Source organism: Jaculus jaculus, chromosome 6, assembly GCF_020740685.1.
Source record: "Jaculus jaculus isolate mJacJac1 chromosome 6, mJacJac1.mat.Y.cur, whole genome shotgun sequence".
NCBI lineage: Eukaryota > Metazoa > Chordata > Mammalia > Rodentia > Dipodidae > Jaculus > Jaculus jaculus.
In genome coordinates this window covers 150,842,755-150,863,115 of record NC_059107.1, presented here as the reverse complement: position 1 = coordinate 150,863,115, position 20,361 = coordinate 150,842,755, and the positions used below count along the sequence as shown (strand labels likewise).

At 43.7% G+C, this 20,361-nt stretch overlaps 1 protein-coding gene across 2 annotated transcripts in view; it reads left to right on the top strand.

The window, feature by feature from the left end:
• Syn3 (synapsin III) overlaps positions 1-20,361 on the top strand; it is a 525,100-nt gene that overhangs the window by 25,005 nt on the left and 479,734 nt on the right. For both annotated transcript variants that reach the window (XM_045152296.1, XM_004650254.2), the window contains exon 2: positions 19,807-20,282. In XM_045152296.1, the coding sequence (XP_045008231.1) occupies positions 19,972-20,282 (311 nt within the window). In that variant the 5' untranslated portion in view covers positions 19,807-19,971. The remainder of the gene's footprint in view (positions 1-19,806; positions 20,283-20,361) is intronic.

Below are 20,361 nucleotides of genomic sequence, written 5' to 3'. Positions count from 1 at the left end.
GAAGGTCTTCATACATGTGAAACTGGACCTTGGATGCAGGAGACGGAGGAACCTATAATAACTCAAAAGGTAATATACATACCTTCTAAAGAAACCATACTTCAAATTTGAATTTTGGTCTTTCCAGGGCTAACAATATGCCCAAGTAACCCTTTCTCCCAGTGCTAGACAGAAACTGTGAGCCACAGTTCCCAGAAGCTGTTGGACCATGAGGGGCTGCACCCAACCCGCTTATAGAGTACCATGTTGCTGAACAGTGATGTTCAGCAGGTTAAGTGAATTAAATGCATTGTCTACCTGGACTGTCTTCAGGTTGTGATGGGCCATAACTCCACTGCATGCTGAGGAGCATCGGTACTTCTGAGGGGCTCTCCTGGTCCCTAGTACTGCTTCCTCCCTTCCTCTGCCTAGCGTACATAATGAGTCATCCAGCCTGGAAACAGGAAGTCGCGTGCTGCCGATCTGGGCGCTGGGCTGCCCTGCAGGCAACCTGCCATTCTCTGATGGGCTTCCCAGGCCACGCAGGCAGCTGTGCTTCCAGCCTTTGCCTGTCACACGACTGGCTGGCAGCATATTCTCCTGGGGCAGGCTACCTTCACGTTCCACAGACAGCCTTGGGGACCCAGACTGTGATCTAGAGAAGCGTTTCCCCTAATCGTAAGCATAGAGTGACTGCACTAGATCATTGGCTTCTTTTGAGAGCAACACGCTTCATCCTCATTGTCAACCTGATGGGTTTAGAATTAACTAGGAGACACACCTGTGGGTGTATCTGTAAGATGTTCACAGAGAGATTCAGCTGAGGACCACATACCCGCCCTGACTGTGGGTCACACCACCCCTTGGCTGGGATCCCGGACTGAATAGAAAGAGAAAGTGGAGCGCCAGCTTCACCTCTCTGCTTCCTGACTGTGGATACCATGTGATGAGCTGCCTCATGCTCCTGCCACCATGCCTTACTCACCATAATGGACTGTAAGCTGTGAGCCAAAATCAACCCTTCCTCCCTTACTGTTACGGCAATTGAGAAAAGTAACTAATGCAGAGAGAGCATGTGTGGTAGTTTGAACGGATGGCCCTTCAATACATTCAGGAGTTTATTAGAGCTTGTAATTTAGATCTCCAGCCGCCCAGAGGAGGATATGGGACATGTCCTGGGGCCCTGCCCTAAGGTGTTTGGGGGCAGATCTGAAATTTCCGGCTAAAGATATGCAAAGTGCCTGAGTCCTGCTAGAGTTCCTGAAGTGCTCTTGTTGCTGGTGATGGTGGAGGTGGTGGTGTGGTTGCTGCTGCTGCTGCTGCTGGTGGTGGCTTTTCTCTCTGCATGGACTTGAGGAGGGTCAGCTTCTTCTGCCATCATGGAACTTCCCTTCTGTCTGTAAGCTTCCATAAGTCCCTTCCTTCCGTAAACTGTGTCTGGTCTGGAGGTTCATCCCAGCAACGTGGGGCTGACTGCTACAGTGTGTGAGCATGCAGAGAGCAGGATTATGTTTCAGTCTGCAGAATCTGAGCCTGTGGAGTAGAGGCTGGGGCTTAGCCTTGTCCTGAGAGGTCCCCAGGTGATACAGGTACACGTCGGAGTGTGACACTTGTAAGTCAGCAAAGCACAGGGCTAAGATGGAAAGAAAGCCCAAGGGGTCTCTGCATATATGGGCACATACCCAGGTTATCCAGCGCAAGAGGTGCCAGTGGTCAGTGGCCCCACGGGCCACGCTGACTGGGTGGTGGTCTGGAAGTGCTGAGGAGGAAAACGACTTAACTGTGCCTGGAAGAGATGAAGGCCATGTCAAGCCGATGTTGTCACGTGTTTAAAGAGCTGAGTGAAAACAGGTTGTGCCGTGTTTGGGGAGCATGTGAGGCATGTCCATCTTCAGGGGAGGGTCTCACTCAGACGGGCCAGCAGGCTAAGTGACCACCAAGGTGAGCAACTCGTTGGACCCAGTTTGAAATGACAAATTCCAGGAATAAAGTTGTAGAATAATGCAGATTAAACATGATTCACTTTTTATTTTATCAACATGACTAAAAATCACCTTAATTTCTTTTATTTGTGCATATATAAATGTGGTATGTACGTATATGTGCTTCTACGTGGGCACATGTGTGTCATCCACATGCACATGTGTGAGCATGCATGTGGAGCCCAGAGGACAACCCAGCGTGGTGTCTCTGGTATGCAGTCCATCTCTGGGGATTTTTTTTGTATTTTTTAAGATTTATTTTTATTTTATTTTATTAAAGACAGAGAGAGGGAGAGAGAGACAATGGGTGTGCCAGGTCCTGTAGCCACTGCAAACAAACTCCAGACACATGTGCCACCATGTGCATCTGGCTAACATGGGACTTGGAGAATTAAACCTGGGTCCTTAGGCTTCACAGGTATGTACCTTAACTGCTTAGCCATCTCTCCAGCCCCTTTTTTGTACTTTTTTTTTTTATGAGAGAGGGCCATAGCAAGAGAGAGAGAGGGAGAATTGGCATGCTTGGGCCTTCAGCTACTGCAATGTAACTCATCAAATGCATGCACCACCTCATGTGACCTTGCACACTTGCGTCTGTCTTACGTGGGATCTGGAGAGTCGAACACGGGTCCATAGGTTTCATAGGCAAGCCCCTTAACTACTAAGCCATCTCTCCAGCCCCCATCTCTGTTCTGAGATGGTCTGTCATTGGCCTAGAGCTCAGTGATTAGGCCACACTGGCTGTCCAGCAAGCTCCAGTGATACTCCCATCTCCACTTCCCCAGCGCTGATATTACAGATGCTTGCTATCCTGCCAGGCATTTATCTGGGGCCTGGAATCGAACTCAGATCCTCATGTTTGTAAGGCAAGCACTTTACAAGCTGAGCATCTCCTTAGCCCCACTGTGATTTGTTTTGGAGGGCCTATCATGAGCAGCCATCACAAAAGGACCCAAGATATCCACAGAGGCTCAGCAAAAGATCCACGTGGATTTTGGAGATGACTTTCTGATAAGGTCCCAATAACTCAGATGCACACAGGCATAATGACTACAGAATTTCAAAGATGGGTTGGTGCTGCCTGGAGAACCCTATACCTCCTGTCTACAAATAAGTCCTGTGATTAGTGTGTGACTCACTCAGTGATGGTCATTTTATAATCTTAGGAGCATTCATTAAATGCTTTCAATTAGTGAATGGCAGTGTTACTTACATAAGCTTACAGTTTGGACTGTTTTGGCATTTCCCTATTCATACTGTGTATGGCGTGATAAATGGAAATGGATAGAAAACCTCACCTGGCTTGACTTCTTAGAGGCCCTCTCCCACAAAACTTCCTGATTGTCTGACAAAGGAAGGGATTAGGTGCACAATGCTCACTCACCTGCAACTTCTAGTGTTGATGCCTGAATCTTCCTTGGGTACCATTGTGTTCCACTTGTAGGGAAAATGATATTAGTCATAAGAGAGAGCAAGGCCTGTGTGGGTGGACTTGAACTCATCAAAGACAGAGTGTACTTTCATGTCAGTGTGACTGAGAGGGAGCTCAGTGCTGGAAGGCCCAATGGAAGTGTTCTCTCGGCAGGTGCCCAGTTGACCTTTTCTCCAGAAAATTCCGTGTCTCTTAGCTTTACAACCCGAGTGACACAATCAGTGGGTTGGCAGCTTCACCCAGGAGACTCTCCCTGGCCTGTGCCCATCCATGTATTGATGGAGCCCAAACTATATTGTACTCATGAAGTTTTAAACTTTCTACCCCCAGTGCTGGTTCCTACAGGGGAATCCTTTCTGGGTTCATCAAGCAGAGGAAGTAGTGAGAGAGAATCGATGAGTCTAGATGTGCTGACTTGGAGGGAGCCGCTAAATCCTGAAGGTGGTTATTCCTTCCATGTTGTGAATTTGGTTCAGCTGAGGTTTATGGTTCCGGCACGGAGAGAGCTTCTTTCCTTAGTATAATGAACATATTGAGTCTTCATAGGAAACAGTGGAGAGTTGAACTTGGTGGGTAATATATTTTTAGACAGGTTCACTCAGCAAATAGTTACTGCTGCCCTACTGTGTGCTGGCACTGTTCTGGGTCCTTGGGATACACGAGTCACCAAGTCCAACTGTGGTCCCTGTTCTTTTTTTTAAATTTATTTTTATTAGATGTGGAAATAGTTAGTATGTAAACAACACATGTTGTTACCATCCTTTCCCTCCTCCCTGTCTGTTTTCTGAAGAGGCTTTTATTGTTGAGGATCCAGGTCAACCCCATGGGGATTGTGGGTCATGCATTGTGGGGGCAGCTGTCAGTTATGGGGGAGAGGCAATGTCTCTATGCATAATGTCCCAACTGTGGCTCTAGCAATCTTTCTGACCCCTCTTCCACAAAATTCCCTGAGCCATATTGGGTGCATTTTAAATCTACTTCAGTGATGGGCTCTTAGGATCCTCTGGATCTCTGCTTTGGTAGGTGTTGAGTGTCCTCAGTGTCTATTTCCATCACCCTTGTGTTGATATCAGGTTCACCGAGAAAGCAGCACTCTTGCTCATTTCCCCAGTTCCCCTGTGGTTTCAGCTGGGGCAGGGGTGCAGTGAGCTGGGTGGTTTATCTCCCTCAGGTCTCCCTCCCATCTGAAAAAGAGAAGCAGAATCTCCAAAGGAGAGTGAAGTCAGCACAGGTTAAATGGGATAACCATTATTAATTTAGAGAGAATTTAAAGGGTATAGACCCTCTTATATGTCAAGATTAGTGGGATTTTGACAATGGAAAGCAAAATCATTATCTACATATGGTTCTGACTTGTTCCCCAGTTCCAGATCTGGTTTCCTTTCTACGGAGTGGCTCTGTTAGCCAGTCCAAGAGCAGCTGGTTACCCACCATGGCTGTGTGCCACTATTGCACTTGTGTGAGCATCACGTCAGGTTGTTTGCTTCTGAGTCACTTAAACCTTGAGTTGCTTGTACAGATGTTGACCACTTTCCCCTGGTAGCTCATGTAGCGCCTTTCAGCACTACATAGGCTAATTGTCTGGGGCGTGGCTCCCTTCCGGATTCCAACCAGGTCTCTCCATGGTCCTTACTGACAGCATGTGGTGTCTTCAGCAGTAGGGTCTTACCATTAACTTCTGGTGGGTAATCAAATGCTCTGACATAAACCTGTCTTGTTTGTTTTGGGAGATCTAGTAGGTCTCTCAGATCACAGCTCATTGTGGATGTAGACCACATCCTGGTACAGGGAATTACAGGCCAGCACCAATGGAAAAGAAAAAAGCAGAATCCAGAGAAGAAAGAGAAACAGGAAAAGTTCAGGTTAGGTTTCATCTTCCTCTCTCCAGGTCCCTTAGATTCAGGTTCTCCCTCTAAGATTTGCTTGAAGGTTCCACATTTTAGTCTGATTTTCAGGATACAGGATTCTATGGTACCAGTTGTATTTGGGTTCAGGTTATATGTCTTCCCCCAACCTTTCCCCTTCCCCCAAGCCCTACCCTAACTATTGTCTAAACGTCAAGATGCTATTTAGTTATGCCAGCAACTTGGGCTGTTCCAGGTTAGGAACTGCAGATGGGTGAGATCATGCGAAGATTGTGTTTCTGTGATTGCGTGAGTTCACTTAAAATGATCTGTTCAAGTTCGACCATTTGTCTTTCTGGGCCTGGGTTACCTCACTTAGTATAATCCTTTCCAGATCCATCCATTTCCCTGCAAATTTCATTTTTCTTTACCCGTGAATAGAACTACATTGTATAAATGTACCACATCTTTATTATCTACTCATCTGTGAAGGAACATCTAGGCTGGTTCCATTTCTTAGGTATTGTGAGTAGAGCAGCAATAAACATGGTTATGCAAATATCTCTAAGGTAGTGAGAAGTCATTAGAATATATGCCTAGGAGTGCTATAGCTGGATCATATGATAAATCTATTTTTGCCTGTCTCAAGAACCTCCACACTGATTTCCACAATGGCTGTACCAGATTACATTCCCACCAACAGTGTGGAAGGGTTCCCCTTTTTCCTCATCCTCACCAACATTTATTGTCATTTGTTTTCTTGATGGCAGCCATTCTGACAGGACTGAGATAGAATCTCAAAGTAGTTTTAATTTGCATTTCCCTGATGGCTAAGGATGTAAAACACTTTTTTAGATGCTTATATACCATCTGTATTTCTTCTGATGACAACTCACTATTTAGTTCCGTAGCCCATTTTTTGAATTGGGTTGTTTGGTTTCTTATTTTTCTTTGTATATCCTGGGTATTAATGCACTGTCAGATGTGTAGCTGGCAAAAATTTTCTCCCATTCCGTAGGTTGTCTCTTTCCTCTATTCACAGTGTCCTTTGCTGTACAAAAGCTTTGTAATTTCATGAGATACCAGTGGTTGATTAGTGGTTTTGTTTCCTGAGCAATTGGGGTTATATTCAGAAAGTCATTGCCTATACCAATATGTTGAAGGGTTTCCCTTTAACTTCTGGTGGGTAATCAAGTGCTCTGACAGAAATCTGTCTTGTTTTGGGAGATCTAGTAAGTCTCTCTGATCAATAGCTCATTGTGCTTGTAGATCACATCCTGGTATAGGGAATTATAGGCCAGATCCAAGGGAAAAGAAAAAAGAAAAAGACAGAGAAGAAAGAGAAACAGGAGAAATTTAAGGTTAGGGTTCATCTCACCTTCTCCAGGGCCCTTCGATTCAGGTGCTCTCCCTAAGGTCCTCTTGAGGGTTCCACCTGTTAGTCCAACTTCCAGGATATAGGATTCTACGATTCCTGTTCAATTTGTGTTCAGTTTTGTGCCCCCCACACCCTTCCTCTTCTCCCATGCCCTACTCTCCCTGTATGTCAGCAACTCGGGCTGATCCACATTAGGAACTGCAGATAACCATGCAACAGTTGTCTTTCTGTGATTGTGAGCTCCCTGAGAATGATCTGTTCCAAGGTTGACTATTTTTCTACAAATTTCACTGTGTCATTTATTCTTGCTACTGAATAGAATTCCATCATGTAGATATACTACATCTTAGCTATCCATTCATCCAATGATGGGTACCTGAGTTGATTCCAGTTCTTAGCTATTATGAATTGAGCAGCTATAAACATGGTTGAGTAAATATCTCTGAACTGAGATGTGGAGCTTTTAGGGTAAATGCCCAGTAAGGGAATAACAGAGTCTGATGGTATCTCTATATTCATCCTTTTCAGGAGTCTCTGTATTGATTTCCATAGTGGTCATACCATCTTACATTCCCACCAACAGTGAATGAGTGTTCCTATTTCTCCACATTCTCACCAACATTTGTTTTCATTTGATTTTTTAAATGTTTGCTATCCTTACTGGGGTAAGGTGGAATCTCATAGTTGTTTTAATTTGCATTTCCCTAATGGTTAGGGATGTTGAACCTTTTCTTAAGTGTGTGTGTTAGCCATTTGTAATTCTTCTTCTGAGAACTCCTTATTTAGTTCTCTACCCCACTTTTGGAGTGGGTTACTTGATTTTTTTTTATTGTTTAGTTTTTTGAGTCCTTTGTAGATGATAGATATTAGGCTTCTGTCATGATATAGCTGGCAAAGATTTTCTTCCATTCAGTGGGTAAGCTATTGGCTCTGCTTGTGGTATGTTTGTGTAAAGCTTTTTAGCTTTGTGAGATCCTGTTGGTTGAGTGCTTGCTTAACTTCCTGGGCTACTGGGGTTTTGTTCAGGAAGTCATTTCCCAGTCCTATCATGGAGAGTGCCTCCTATTTTTTCTTCCAGTAGTTGAAGAGTTTCAGGTCTTATATGGAGGTCTTTAATCCATTTGGACTTGATTTTTGCATATGGTGAAATTCGTGGGTCTAATTTCATTTTCTACATATGGTCATCCAATTTGTCCAATACCATTTGTTGATGATGCTTTTCTCCAGTCTACATTGTTGGCATCTTTGTCAAAGGTCAAGAAGCTGTAGTTACTGGGTCTTCAATTCTGTTCCATTGGTCTATGTTTCTGTTTATTCCAGTACCATGTTGTTTTTGTCGCTGTGGCTTTGTAACACAGCTTCAGATCATGTATGGTGATACTGCCTGAGGTGGGTTTTTTTGTTGTTGTTTATTTGTTTGTTTTTGTTTTTGCTGAGGATATATTTGGATAGCTGAGGCCTTCTGCCATTCCATATGAATTTTGAGATCATTTTTCAATCTCTGTAAAGAATGATGCTGATATTTTTATTGGTATTGCATTAAATCTGTGTATTGCTTTTGGTATAATTGCCATTTTCACAATATTTATTCTACCTTTCCAGGAACATGGGAGGTCTTTCCATCTTCTCAAGTCCTCTTCCCCGATTTCTTTCTTGAGTTTTTTTTTTTTTAATGTTTTCATTAAATAGGTCTTTCACATCTTTGGTTAGTGTTATTGCAAGGTATTTAAGTTTTTTGTTGCTATTGAAAATGGGAGAGCCTTACTGATTTCTTTCTCTGTATATTTGTCCTTTGCATATAGAAAGACTACTGATTTTTGTGCATTGATTTTTGTATCCTGCCACTTTGCTGAAGAGTTAATCACCTTTAGAAGTTTTGAGATGGAGACTTTTGAGACACTTATATATAGAATCATGTCATTTGCAAATAGGGCTAACTTGACTTCTTCCTCTCCAATTTGAGCCCCTGTTATTTCTTTCTCATGTCTTATTGCTTGGGCTAGTACTTCTAGTACTATGTTGAAGAACAGTGGTGAGAGTGGGCACCCCTGTCTTATTCTTGATCTCAGTGAGAACTCCTTGAGTTTTTTTCCCCCATTAAGAGTTATTTGGGATTTAGAAGCTTGATGTAAATAGCCCTTATTGTGTTGAGATATTGACACTCCATGCCTATTTTTTCCAGTGTTTTGATCATGAAGTGGTGTTGTATTTTGTCAAAGGCCTTCTCTGCATCAATTGAGATGATCATGTGGTTCTTAGGGTTCAGTTTATTTATGTGGCATGATACGCTGACTGATTTCCATATGTTGAACCATCCCTGCATCCCTGGGATGAAGCCTACTTGATCAAGGTGGATCATGCTTTTGATGTGTTGTTGAAAATGGTTTGCAAGGATTTTGTTCAGGATCTTTGCATCTAAGTTCATCAGGGACATAGACCTATAGCTTTCTTCCCTTGTTGCCTTATAAAAAGAAGTCAGGAAGAATTGCCTGGTCTCTGATTATGCACGCCTTTATCCCAGCACTCGGGAGGCAGAGGTAGGAGGATCACCATGGGTTCAAGTTCAAGGACACCCTGAGACTACATAATGTATTCCTGGTCAGCTTGGACTAGAGTGAAACCCTACCTCAAAAAAAAAAAAAAAATTAAAAGTCCACTTTGCCAGTAATAAGGGTAACATTGAAGAAAGTAGCAGTGATCAAGCCATGAAATTCTTCCTGTGTTAGGGGCTTCCATACTGCTGGGGCTGTAGTTTAGAGAGTGCACTCTTGCTGCTCTGCGGAGGGTTTATTGTACAATGGATTTAGGCTGGCGGGAAAGAGGGAGGTATGAAGTAAGATATTGAAGAGGTCCAGGAGAGAGATTTTTAACATCTGAACCAAGGTTATGGTAGGAATGATGGAGAGAAGGGGGTTGTATGTCAGATATCTGTGGAGACAGAACCTAGTGATGAGTGTGGCTGAAACTCATAAGGAATAGCAATAGTGTGAGACTCGGGCTTCTGACTTAAGAGTTAATGGGTCCCCAAAGTGGGGGCTGAAGTTACACCCACCATAGGGGGAGCAAGAAAAGGAACCTGGGTGTCTGCAGCACACGTGATCAGAGCTGTCCGCTTCAGGGTCCGGGCTCATCGGTTGCTCTTCTTTTCCCCAAAGCAGCTGCTGCCACTGTGCGTTGACTCTATGGAGCCCTTGCCACCTTGGTGCCAGACCTGTGACTCAATGATTTCCTCCCTTATTTCTGTCTTCTGGCCCTACCACCAAGTTTGAGATGCCTTTCAACTTGTTTCCGCCTTCCCAGAACTTTCCCTTCCCACCTGAGTTTTCAAGAAGTAGCCTTGCAAATTTCTCGTAACTTGCTTTGGATGTATTTGCCTGTGTGGTGTGCCTACTCCTGCCCTCTAGTGGCCAACATCGAACAGCACGGAGTGAGTTCCCAGCTAGCCTTTCAGGCCAGCTCTTTAGTCTTTCTGTCCTTTCCCCCACAGCCTTCCCTACCAAAGTCACACTCATTTGCACCTTGTCTCAGCATCACACTAAGTTCTTCATTGAAGGCAAAGCCAGTGTCCCAGCCTACCAGGAAAAGATCTTGCGGATCACAAAAGCCAGCTTCCTTCTTCCAATCCTGCACAGCAACCTGCAAATCATTTGTCTGGCTGCTTCCATAGGACAGGTTGTTGCAGTGAGCTCCACTTCCGAACAGACACAGTTTCTGAGAAGAAGGAATTTAATTCAGGCTTACAGGTCCAGGGGAAGTTCCATCAGGGCTGGGAAGAAGCTCCTTACTTCCCCACATGCAAACGGAGAGAAATGAAACTGTAGTAAGCAAAACTCCACCAGCAGCAGCAAGCAAACAGGGCCTGAGCTCACACTCTCTGCACACACCTTTAGGCTGGAATTCAGATCTGCCCCCAGTGACACGCCCCCTCCACAGGCTGCTGGGGACTTAAAAGAGGAAGCTTAAATACCTGAGGCTGTGGGGGAAATGCATTCACTTTCAGACTATCATGGAGTACTTCCTTAATCTCCCACATACGGTCCAGTCCTTCCTTAATCATACCTATACAGACCTTCCTTAATCTCTGTTTACAGTGCTGCTTCCATATGCAGCACTTCCTTAATCTCAGTGACATGTTCCAAGACCCCCAATGGATGCCTAGAGAAAAATATATAAATATATATATATATATGTGTGTGTGTGTGTGTGTGTGTGTGTGTGTGTGTGTATGTATGTATATTAATATATTTCCTTTAGAGACTGTGGTGGTTTGATTCAAGTGTCCCCCATAAACTTGAGTGTTGTGAATGCTAGGTTCCCAGCTGATGGAGATTTGGGAATTAATGCCACCTGAAGGCGGTGTATTGTTGGGGGTGGGCTGATGGGTGTTATGGCCTATGTCCCCTTGCCAGTGTTTGGCACAGTCTCCTATTGATATTGTTCACCTTATGTTGGTCAGGGGATGATGTCCACCCCCTGCTCATACTAACGTTTCCCCCTGCCATCATGGTGCTTCGCTTCGAGTCTGTAAGCCAAAGTAAATCCTTTTTTTCCCAGAAGCTGCTCTTGGTTGGGTGCTTTCTGCCAGCAATGTGAACCTGACTGCAACAGAGACCTGTTATAAAGTTTGACTTTAATCAAATAGGTATAATAAGAGGATAAAGTAGAATGATTACAAGAATATATTATAATAAAAGCTATATAAATGGGGCACATTTTATCATCATCATTATGATTACTATTATTATTTAGAAACTCCGTATCATATGTTGGTGCCATCATTTCCCTCCTCCAAGTACCTTATTGTTATTTTCATCTTCTCAGTTACAGGAAGTGCTTTGTGGGTTCTCTTGGGCATATTTCAGATGCCAGCATCATTATTCTTACATGACAGCTATTATTAAATAGAAAAAAAAAAAGTCATTTAAACATGCTGGGCTGGGGAGATGGCTCAGGTGATAAAGTGTTTCCCTCACACGCATGAGGATTTGAGTCGATCTCTAGTGCTCATGTTTTATAAAAACTGCACATGGAAATGAGTGCTTAGCATTCTAGTGCTGGGGAAGCAGAGACAAGATCTGTGGGGCTCACTGGCCAGCCAGTCTAGCCTACTTGGTGAGTTCCACACCAGTGAGAGACCTGTCTCCAAAAGAGTCAGATGACACCCAAAGAGTGGCACCTTTGGTTGTCCTTTGTCCCCGCCCTCTCACACGCACACGTGACTACGTGAGCATGCGTGCACACAACAGAGGAAGCCTCCGCCCTGTGAGACTGTGTAACTGATCACGGGTAACCACGCTGGCTTCTAGTACTGAGCAGGGAGCAGATACGGGGTGGATACACTGGACACAAGGAGGATCCCTGTCTGGGGTTGGATGAAGCAAGACAGTGCGAGATTTCAACACGCTGCTCAGAGCATCATCCAGTTTAGCACATGAGTTGTTTATTTCTGGAAATTTGAACTTAATTTCTTTGGGCTGTAGGTGACTGTGGATGACCAAAAATCACAAGTTGTAAAACCCTGGGTGGAGGACACTGCTATGTAAATCTTCCACAGTCCATTTCCCACAGTGGCCCGATACCCTGGATTGAGAAAACCCTCCTGTGATACACTTTCACAACTGGAGTCAAGCCAGCATCATTATGTTTAATATGGCATTTCATGTCTGATATCTGACCCCTCTTTCTTCCCCATATCATTTTCTTCTGAAAATCTGACTCTCCTTCCTTGGCAGAGGTGCCTTCTTTCTGTCTGGCAGGCGTGCCTTGCCGTTCCCTCAGAGCCTTTCCTGTGAGCTCTCCGTTTCCCCTTTCTTCACGTCTGTTTAGAGGAACAAACAATGAAATCTTACATATGTCCCCAAAACTTGTATGCAGAAGTAAACAAGGAGGATTGTGTCACACTTAAAAGGTTTTGTGTATCAAAGAAAGCAGTTAATAAGGTGAAGAGACAATGCATGGGTTGGGATAAATAATTTGCAAATATATATCTGTGAAGCTAAACTCTTGACTATAAAAGGATGTCAGTTCAACAACAAGGACACCTAAGCAGACATTTCTCAAAAGAAGACATAAAAATGACCAACAGATATGTGAAAAATAATTTTCATCATTCATCATTGGGGAAATACAATAGATGTCATCAAACATATGTTAGAATGTTTATTACAAAAATGCCACTGATGAGTCTGGCAAGGATATGAAGAAAGATCTTGGGTGTACTGTCAGTGTAAATGTAAATTAACATAGCCATTATGGAAAACAGTATGGAGGTTCCTCAAAAGACTAAAAATGAAATTATCATTTGACATAGCATTTCCACTTCTGGGTTTATATCCAGATAAATTGAAACCACTATACCAAAGAGTGCGCTGGGCTTCCACATTTATTTCAGCATTATTTACAATAACCAGTATGTGAAATCAGTTTGTTTGTTTTTTTTTTCCCATTGTCAGATGAGTGAGGCAAGACTGTTTGGTATGTCTACGTGACTGTTAGTCTTGATTGGCAGCTGCATGGGATTTAGAATCGAGGGATCACATGCCCCAGGGTACCCCTGTGAGGGCATTTCTACACAGGTTTAGCTGAAGAGGAAAGACCTACCCTTAACATGGGCTTGGGATCAGGCCAAATACAAAGCAGGAAGCGAGCTGAGCAGCGGCCTTCATCCATGTGCTTTCCTGACGGCAGATGCTCTGTCCGGCTGCCTCCTCCTCCTGCTGCTGCTTCGGCTCCTGCTGCTGCTGTGCCTACGCCTCTCCTGCTATGGTGGACTGACGCCTCAAGCCTTGAGCCTTCCTCCTTTTGGTTGCTTCTTGTCACGTATGAGGTCACAACTTTTTAAGTTAGGTTTTGGTGAAAAGTGACATTGGAATTTCAGTAAGGATTACACTGAATTTGTCAGCTGCATTGGGTGGTACAGATATTTTAACAATATTAATCTTCCAAACCATGAACATAGGCTACCTCACTGTTTATTTGTGTCATCTACATTTTTTTTCCACCAGTGATTTGTATAGTTTAGTTTTTTAGGGGGTGTATATTCCTTAAAAGGAAACTTTATTGCATCCTTCAAAGTTCTCTAGTGGAACAGATATGATGGAATGAATCTGTATATAAGGGGCACTTAGTAAATTGGCTCACTTGGTGTGGGCTGAGCACAGGTTGAAGGGTATGAAAACTTGGTAGCTGCTCAGTCCTTGAGGCTGGATGTCTCAGTCATCCCAGTCTGACATTGAAGGCCTGGAGGATTCTGGGAGAGCCACTGACCTTCAGTCCACACTGGAAGGCTGAAGAAGCTGGGTTCTGATGTCCACAAAAGGAAGGCAGCAACAAGGTAGCAGAAAACAGCAATGGCTGCCCGGCAGAAGATACTGCTTTTTTAATTTTTGGAACAAGCTGTAGTGTATATATATATAAAACAGCTGGAAAGACTGCTCACTTTGAGGATAGGTCTAACCCCCTCAGTGAATTCTTTTTGGAGATGTCTTCATTGCTCTTACTTGATTCCTGGTTTGATTGAGTTGGCAATAGGAATTTAACTGTCTCACCTATCATTTGTAGCAGCAAGTATTTACCTGGAATCTGTTATATCGGGGGAAGTGAGGAGGACACAGAGAGAGACACATACTATAGGAGGTTGCGTGACCTTCTGAAGAAACCAGACTCACGGAAGTGTGGCATAGAGAATCCGTTGTTGGAAGCAGAGTGGATGGGAACGAGTGACTCTCTCACCACACTTGCCTCAAGCTACAGAAGCCTGTTTACCTGTTCATTTTCTGCTTGTCTTTGCTGGACAGGAAGCTCTATGGAGGCCTTACAGTATGCAAAGTTATAGAAGGGTCCTTGACCATTATTGGGGTTCATTAAAAGATTATAAGAGGGCTGGAGAGATGGCTTAGTGGTTACGTACTTGCCTGTGAAGCCTAAGGACCCTGGTTCAAGGCTTGATTCCCCAGGACCCACGTTAGCCAGATGCGCAAGGGGGCGCACACATCTGGAGTTCATTTGCAGTAGCTGGAAGCCCTGGCGTGCCCATTCTCTCTTTCTCTTTCTCTCTGTCGTTCTCAAATAAATAAAAATAAGCAAAAAAGATTATAGGAAGCTGGTCCTAGTGGTGCATATGTGTAATCCCTGCTACTCCGTAGGCTGAGGCAAGGGAATGGCCAGCCTTGGCTACTTAGTGAGCTGTTGTTATGAAATCAGAAGTGAAAGAGGGCTGAGGCCACAGCCCTGTTCCGGAGTGCTTACCTAGCATGCATAAGGCCCTGGGAGGTTCTTCAGTGTAGCAAAACCAGAAAAAAAAAAAAAAAAGTATATGAGAGGTAAGTCTTCTGAAAGTGAAGAAATTCATACTGGTGTGAGGTCAACCAGAGTTTTTAAAGAAGAAATTAATAATTAAAAAATATTTTTAAAAAACTCTAAATTCCCTTCAACTCAAACATTTTATAAGCTTTTTCCACCAGTGTTTTAAAAATGAACAAGGCATTGTTGCAGTAATGACCAATAGTTTGTTTGGACTAGCTCTTTCATAGATGATAATCATACACTTGAAACAGATATCTAAAAGAAACAATTTGATGTTGCTGGAAGAAACAAGAAAATACAGTACAGATGGGACTCAACCCTTGAGAGAAGGGAGCTCTTCCCCCAGATGAGTCAGAGAGCGATTTCCAGGCTCTTAGAGGAAAGTGCCTTACTTTAAATGTTTATGTTGGGAAAGAGAGTTTTAAAATTAATGATCTATGCATCTATCTTAAGAACCCAGGAAATGAGAACACATTAAACAAACCAAAAGTAAGGAAAAAAAGAAACTAAAAGAACAAACAAGTGAAATAGAAAACAAACTATGCAGAGAATTTAAAAGCCTAAAGGATGGTTCTTCAAAAGTTGAAATGTGTGACTTCTTAGCAACTGACCAATAGATAAAGAGAAAGGGCAAATTTCTAATACTAGGATCATTAAGAGGAATTACAGGGATCAATAAGAAAGTAAAAGAGTATTGTTTTTCCTAAATTATCAGTTGAGTCCAAAAGTCAAACCTGAACTCTACTGATAATTTAGGAAAAATAATACTAATGTCATACAAATTCTCCTATAACACAGAGAAGGAAAGAATACTTTTACCATCTTTTGTGAGATCAACCGACCTTGGTAACTGAATGGGGAAAAAACGAAGTTCACACTTAGTTCATATTACTCAGAAATCAACTTAAGATAGGATCACAGACTGACACAGAAGAAGCAGGCCTACAAGGCTTCTTTCTACAATACCATACGCATTCATTTGCATGCGTGCACGTATGTGCGCGTCATGTCTCTTACCCTGCGAACCAATGCCAGATACTTGTGCTGCAGGTTGGCAGGTTTTGTACGTGCGTTTAACTGCTGATCCATCTTCCCAGCCCCTGTAAAGCTCCTGAAAGAAGCTATCAGACTGCAAAGCTGTGATTCTTGGGGTTCGTGAAGGTTTTAGAATAGACACAGAAATAGCATAAAAGAAAAAAACTGATAGGTTGAACTTCATAGAAAGTAAAGCCTAACAGACTACCAGTAGATATTTGTGACAGATGCCATACATGTATACAGATGTATGTGTGTACATGTGTACACAGCTACATACAAGTGTACAGCTACATACAAGTGTGCGTATGAGTATATGAAACTACATACCAAATATTTCTGACACTCAAAGCATGAAGCTGTGACCTTACCCCTTAGGGTTTTTTTTTTTCCTCTCTCCAAATAAACAATTCACTTGTTTTTGGCATGTGTATGTGGTGTGCATGCATGTTGGGGGGGCGCATGTCTGTGTGGACGTGGAGGCCAGAGGCTGACCCTGTGACTTCCTCAGTTGCCATCTTCTGTATTCGTATGGAGGCAGGGACTCTCACTCGAGCCCAGAGCTCACCAGTGCAGCTGGTCCAGCTAGCCACATCGCTCCTGTCTCTGCCTCCTGTGCGCTGGGATTACTGGCAACCGTGGCTGTCCGGCATTTACACGTCTGCAGGGGATCTGAGTTCATGTTTGCATGGCAAGCACGTGAACTGCTAAGCCATCTCTCCAGCCCTGTGGCCCATTTATTTATTTGTGTCGATGCACACACACAAATAAATAAATATTTTAAAAAGGAGTCATTTGCCCAACTTCTACTAATGAAGGAAATAAATCTGCAAACCACAGCCTGTGGAAATGCTATGACACGTATATCTACAGCCTTGCATCCCAGGGTATAAAGCACTCATGCAAGTCAGCAGTGAGAGGTAAACAAACCCACTTTTAACATCAGTTTTAAAAACTTTAAATTTTTTTCATTTTTAAAAGTTTTTGGCAACTTTAACTATGAACATACTGCAAAATGGTCATATTCTTACCAGGTTTTACTCTGATGTCCCCACTCCTCTGGCCCCAGTCCACTGAAGGTCCTCCTCAGTGGGGTGGTCAGTAACCATTGTGGGGTCGTGAATGCACCAGTCAGTGCCATGTTTTAAAAATAGTCCACAGGGTTGTAGAGATGGCTTAGTGGTTAAGGCGCTTGCCTGCGAAGCCTAGGGAGCCAGGCTTGCTGCCCCAGAACCCACATAAGCAAGATGCACAAGGTCATGCATGCGCACAAGGTGGTGCACGCCTCTGGAGTTTGCAGTGGCTAGAGGCCCTGTCATGACAATTCTCTCTCTCTCCCTCTCTCTGTCTCTCTCTCTCTCTCTCTCTCACACACACACACACACACACACACACAAAGATAAAATAGGCCACAGATGTGAATAGTTACATCACAAAATAAAATGTCATTAATGGCCAGTGAATGCTTGAAGGTTACCCTATATCCACAAGTACCAAAGAAAATGTTTTTAAAACATGAGACACTGGCTTACACTGACTAGAATAGTTAACACAGAGTGACAGAAACTGAATATTGGTCAAGATGTGTAAGTGAGGCTTTCAAATGATGCTTGAGAAATAGTATAGCCTATGGGAAATTTTGTACAACTATTACTAAGTTATACATACAGTCAGCATATGTTCTAACAAACTGATTCCCAGATATTTCCCTATAGCAAAGACTGAGTTTTAATCAGTCTGTCTTTCCCTTCATCCATTATGTCTCCACAAAAATACTTAAGTAAAAAAATCCATAATATCAATTATAATAAGTACTCCAAAATTAGAAACATTTCAAATGTCCACCAACAACAGAATGGAATGTAACTGGTGGCTTAGTCATTCAATAGCCGGTCTGTACGTATTAACAGATGAGTCTCCAAACCACTGTCAATGGAAAGAACTCGTTAACAAACAAGTACTATACGTGATTATGCGGTTCCACTTACACGAAGTTTATAAACAAGTAAAATCAACAAACAATATCACTCGTCTCCCCTCCCCAAGGGGAAATGTGGATTGACCAGAAGGGGGCGCAAAAGAACTTTCTGTGGTGATAGAAATACAATGTTACACCAGCGTATGCAGTTACCAAAACTCAAAGAATTGTATAGTCAAGAGCTGTGCATTTTACTCGAAGTAAATTTTATAGCAATGAAAATATGATCTTAGCAAAAACATACCGTGTTTTAAATAGTACCAATGAAACATTTTGATCTCAAACAATTTGAGATCTTGCTAAAAAAATTAAACTTATTCTGTTCAGAAAAATCAATATATGCATGTCTTCCCAGGTGACGCTTGATTGAGTGGCTTAAACCACGGAAATTTCTTATGGTTCCAGAAGCTGCAAGCGTGAGAGCAGCATGCAGGCAGGTGAGGTTCGGGTGAGGCTGTCTTTGTGGCTGCCTTAATACCCGTGTCGCACGTGGTGCGCGGAGGCGCCTCTCATAAGAGCTTTGCTCAGTCCTGAGGCCCCCCACCATCAAGACTGATGGAACCCTAATTATCTCCAAATGCTTTGCCTGTGGGGCTTAGGTCTCCAGCACATGAGCCTGCATAGAGCACATTTCCGTGTGTACCAACCCACATTCTAGAAACACTTGAAAATATAAACGCATGAGGAAAAGGTCAGGTACTTATGTTATCAGCAGGTAATCACTACTATGAGCGATTTCTAATTTCCAAGTTTTGTTACTTTCCCACAGCTGTAGTTATTCTCTCTGTGTAATTTTATCTCATAGGGTTTTTGTTGTTGTTGTTGTTTAGCCAGTGCTGGAAACTGAACCCAGCATGCTTAAGAAAGCACTACCACTGAGCTGTGTAGCCCCAGTCCTTCTTTAAACACTCTATTCTTTTGTTTATTTACTCATTTATTTTGAGACAGCTTCTTGTGAACTCACCCTGCATGCCAGGCAAGCCTTATACTCTTTGTTTGTTTGTTTGTTTGTTTGTTTTTGTTTTGTTTTTTGAGGTAGGGTCTCATTCTAGCTCAGGCTGACCTGGAATTCACTATGTATGCTCAGGGTGGCCTCGAACTCACAGCAGTTCTCCTACCTCCGCCTCACAAATGCTGGGATTAAAGGTGTGCACCACCATGCCGGGCACAGGCCTTATACTCTTGATTTTCCTGCTGCAGCCTCTGAAGTAGCTGGGATTACAGGCACATGCACCACCAGGTTCAACATGATGCATGTAACATAAAACTACAACACAAACTTCTTTCTGTTACTAAAATATTTTCTTGGTACCCACCTTTTTTAACAGCTACCAAAGATCTACGGAGGGCTGGAGGGATGACTTAGCAATTAAGGTATTTGCCTACAAAGGCAAAGGGCCCAGATTCGATTCTCCAGGACCCCATGTTAGCCAGATGCACAAAGGGGGTGCAGGCATCTAGAGCTCACTTGCAGTGGCTGGAGGCCCTGGCATGCCCATTTTTTTCTCTCTCTCTCTCCCAGTCAGATATATATATATTTTAATCCATGAGGTCACCGTGCTGTATTTTCTGTTCTTACCTATGGTTGTCTGCTCAGTTACTCTGCTGTTTTGCTATTGTCATTAAGTCTGTGATCAATGCATTTGTACACAGCGCTTCTTCCTGTAACTTAGACTCTTAGGGTAGAATTCCAGAAAATGAAAATTGTAGGTTAAAAGCGTATGCTTTTAATACATACTACTAAATTCCTGTCCAAAAATAATATGCCAATTTATAGGGCCACCAGCAGTGGGCCAGGAAAGTGTTTGATCTGTTTGCTTGGAAAGGGGAGGAGGTCATTTCCACTGATGCATTTGCTGGCTTGCTTCCAACAGGTAAGCAAAATTTGCTCACGCTCACCGGCTCACCGACTTCTGGCCGTGCGTGAAGAATCTCAACTCCGCTGGCCCCACGCCCCCTGATCCCTCTTGCTGACCTGTGCTTGGGCCTCAACTAGACACGTCTCAGTGGAAGGAGCCACCCCCCAACCATTTGGAGCCATGAATTTCCTCCGGCGGCGCCTGTCCGACAGCAGCTTCGTGGCCAACCTGCCCAATGGCTACATGACGGACATGCAGCGCCCAGAGAGCTCCACCAGCTCCCCCGCTTCCCCGGCCACGGAGAGGAGACACCCTCAGCCTCTGGCTGCCTCCTTCTCCTCTCCAGGGTCCAGCCTGTTCAGCTCCTTCTCCAGTGCCATGAAGCCACCCCCTCAGGTCCCCTCGGGACTGATGGAACCCCTGGCTCCCTCCACACCTGTGGTGCAGAGACCCCGGATCCTGCTGGTGATTGATGATGCCCACACAGACTGGTAAGTGCTCCGCAGGGGCCACCACCTTCTGGGGCAGAGTTGGGTAGAGGCTGTTTCAGTTCTTGGGAGAAGGGGGACG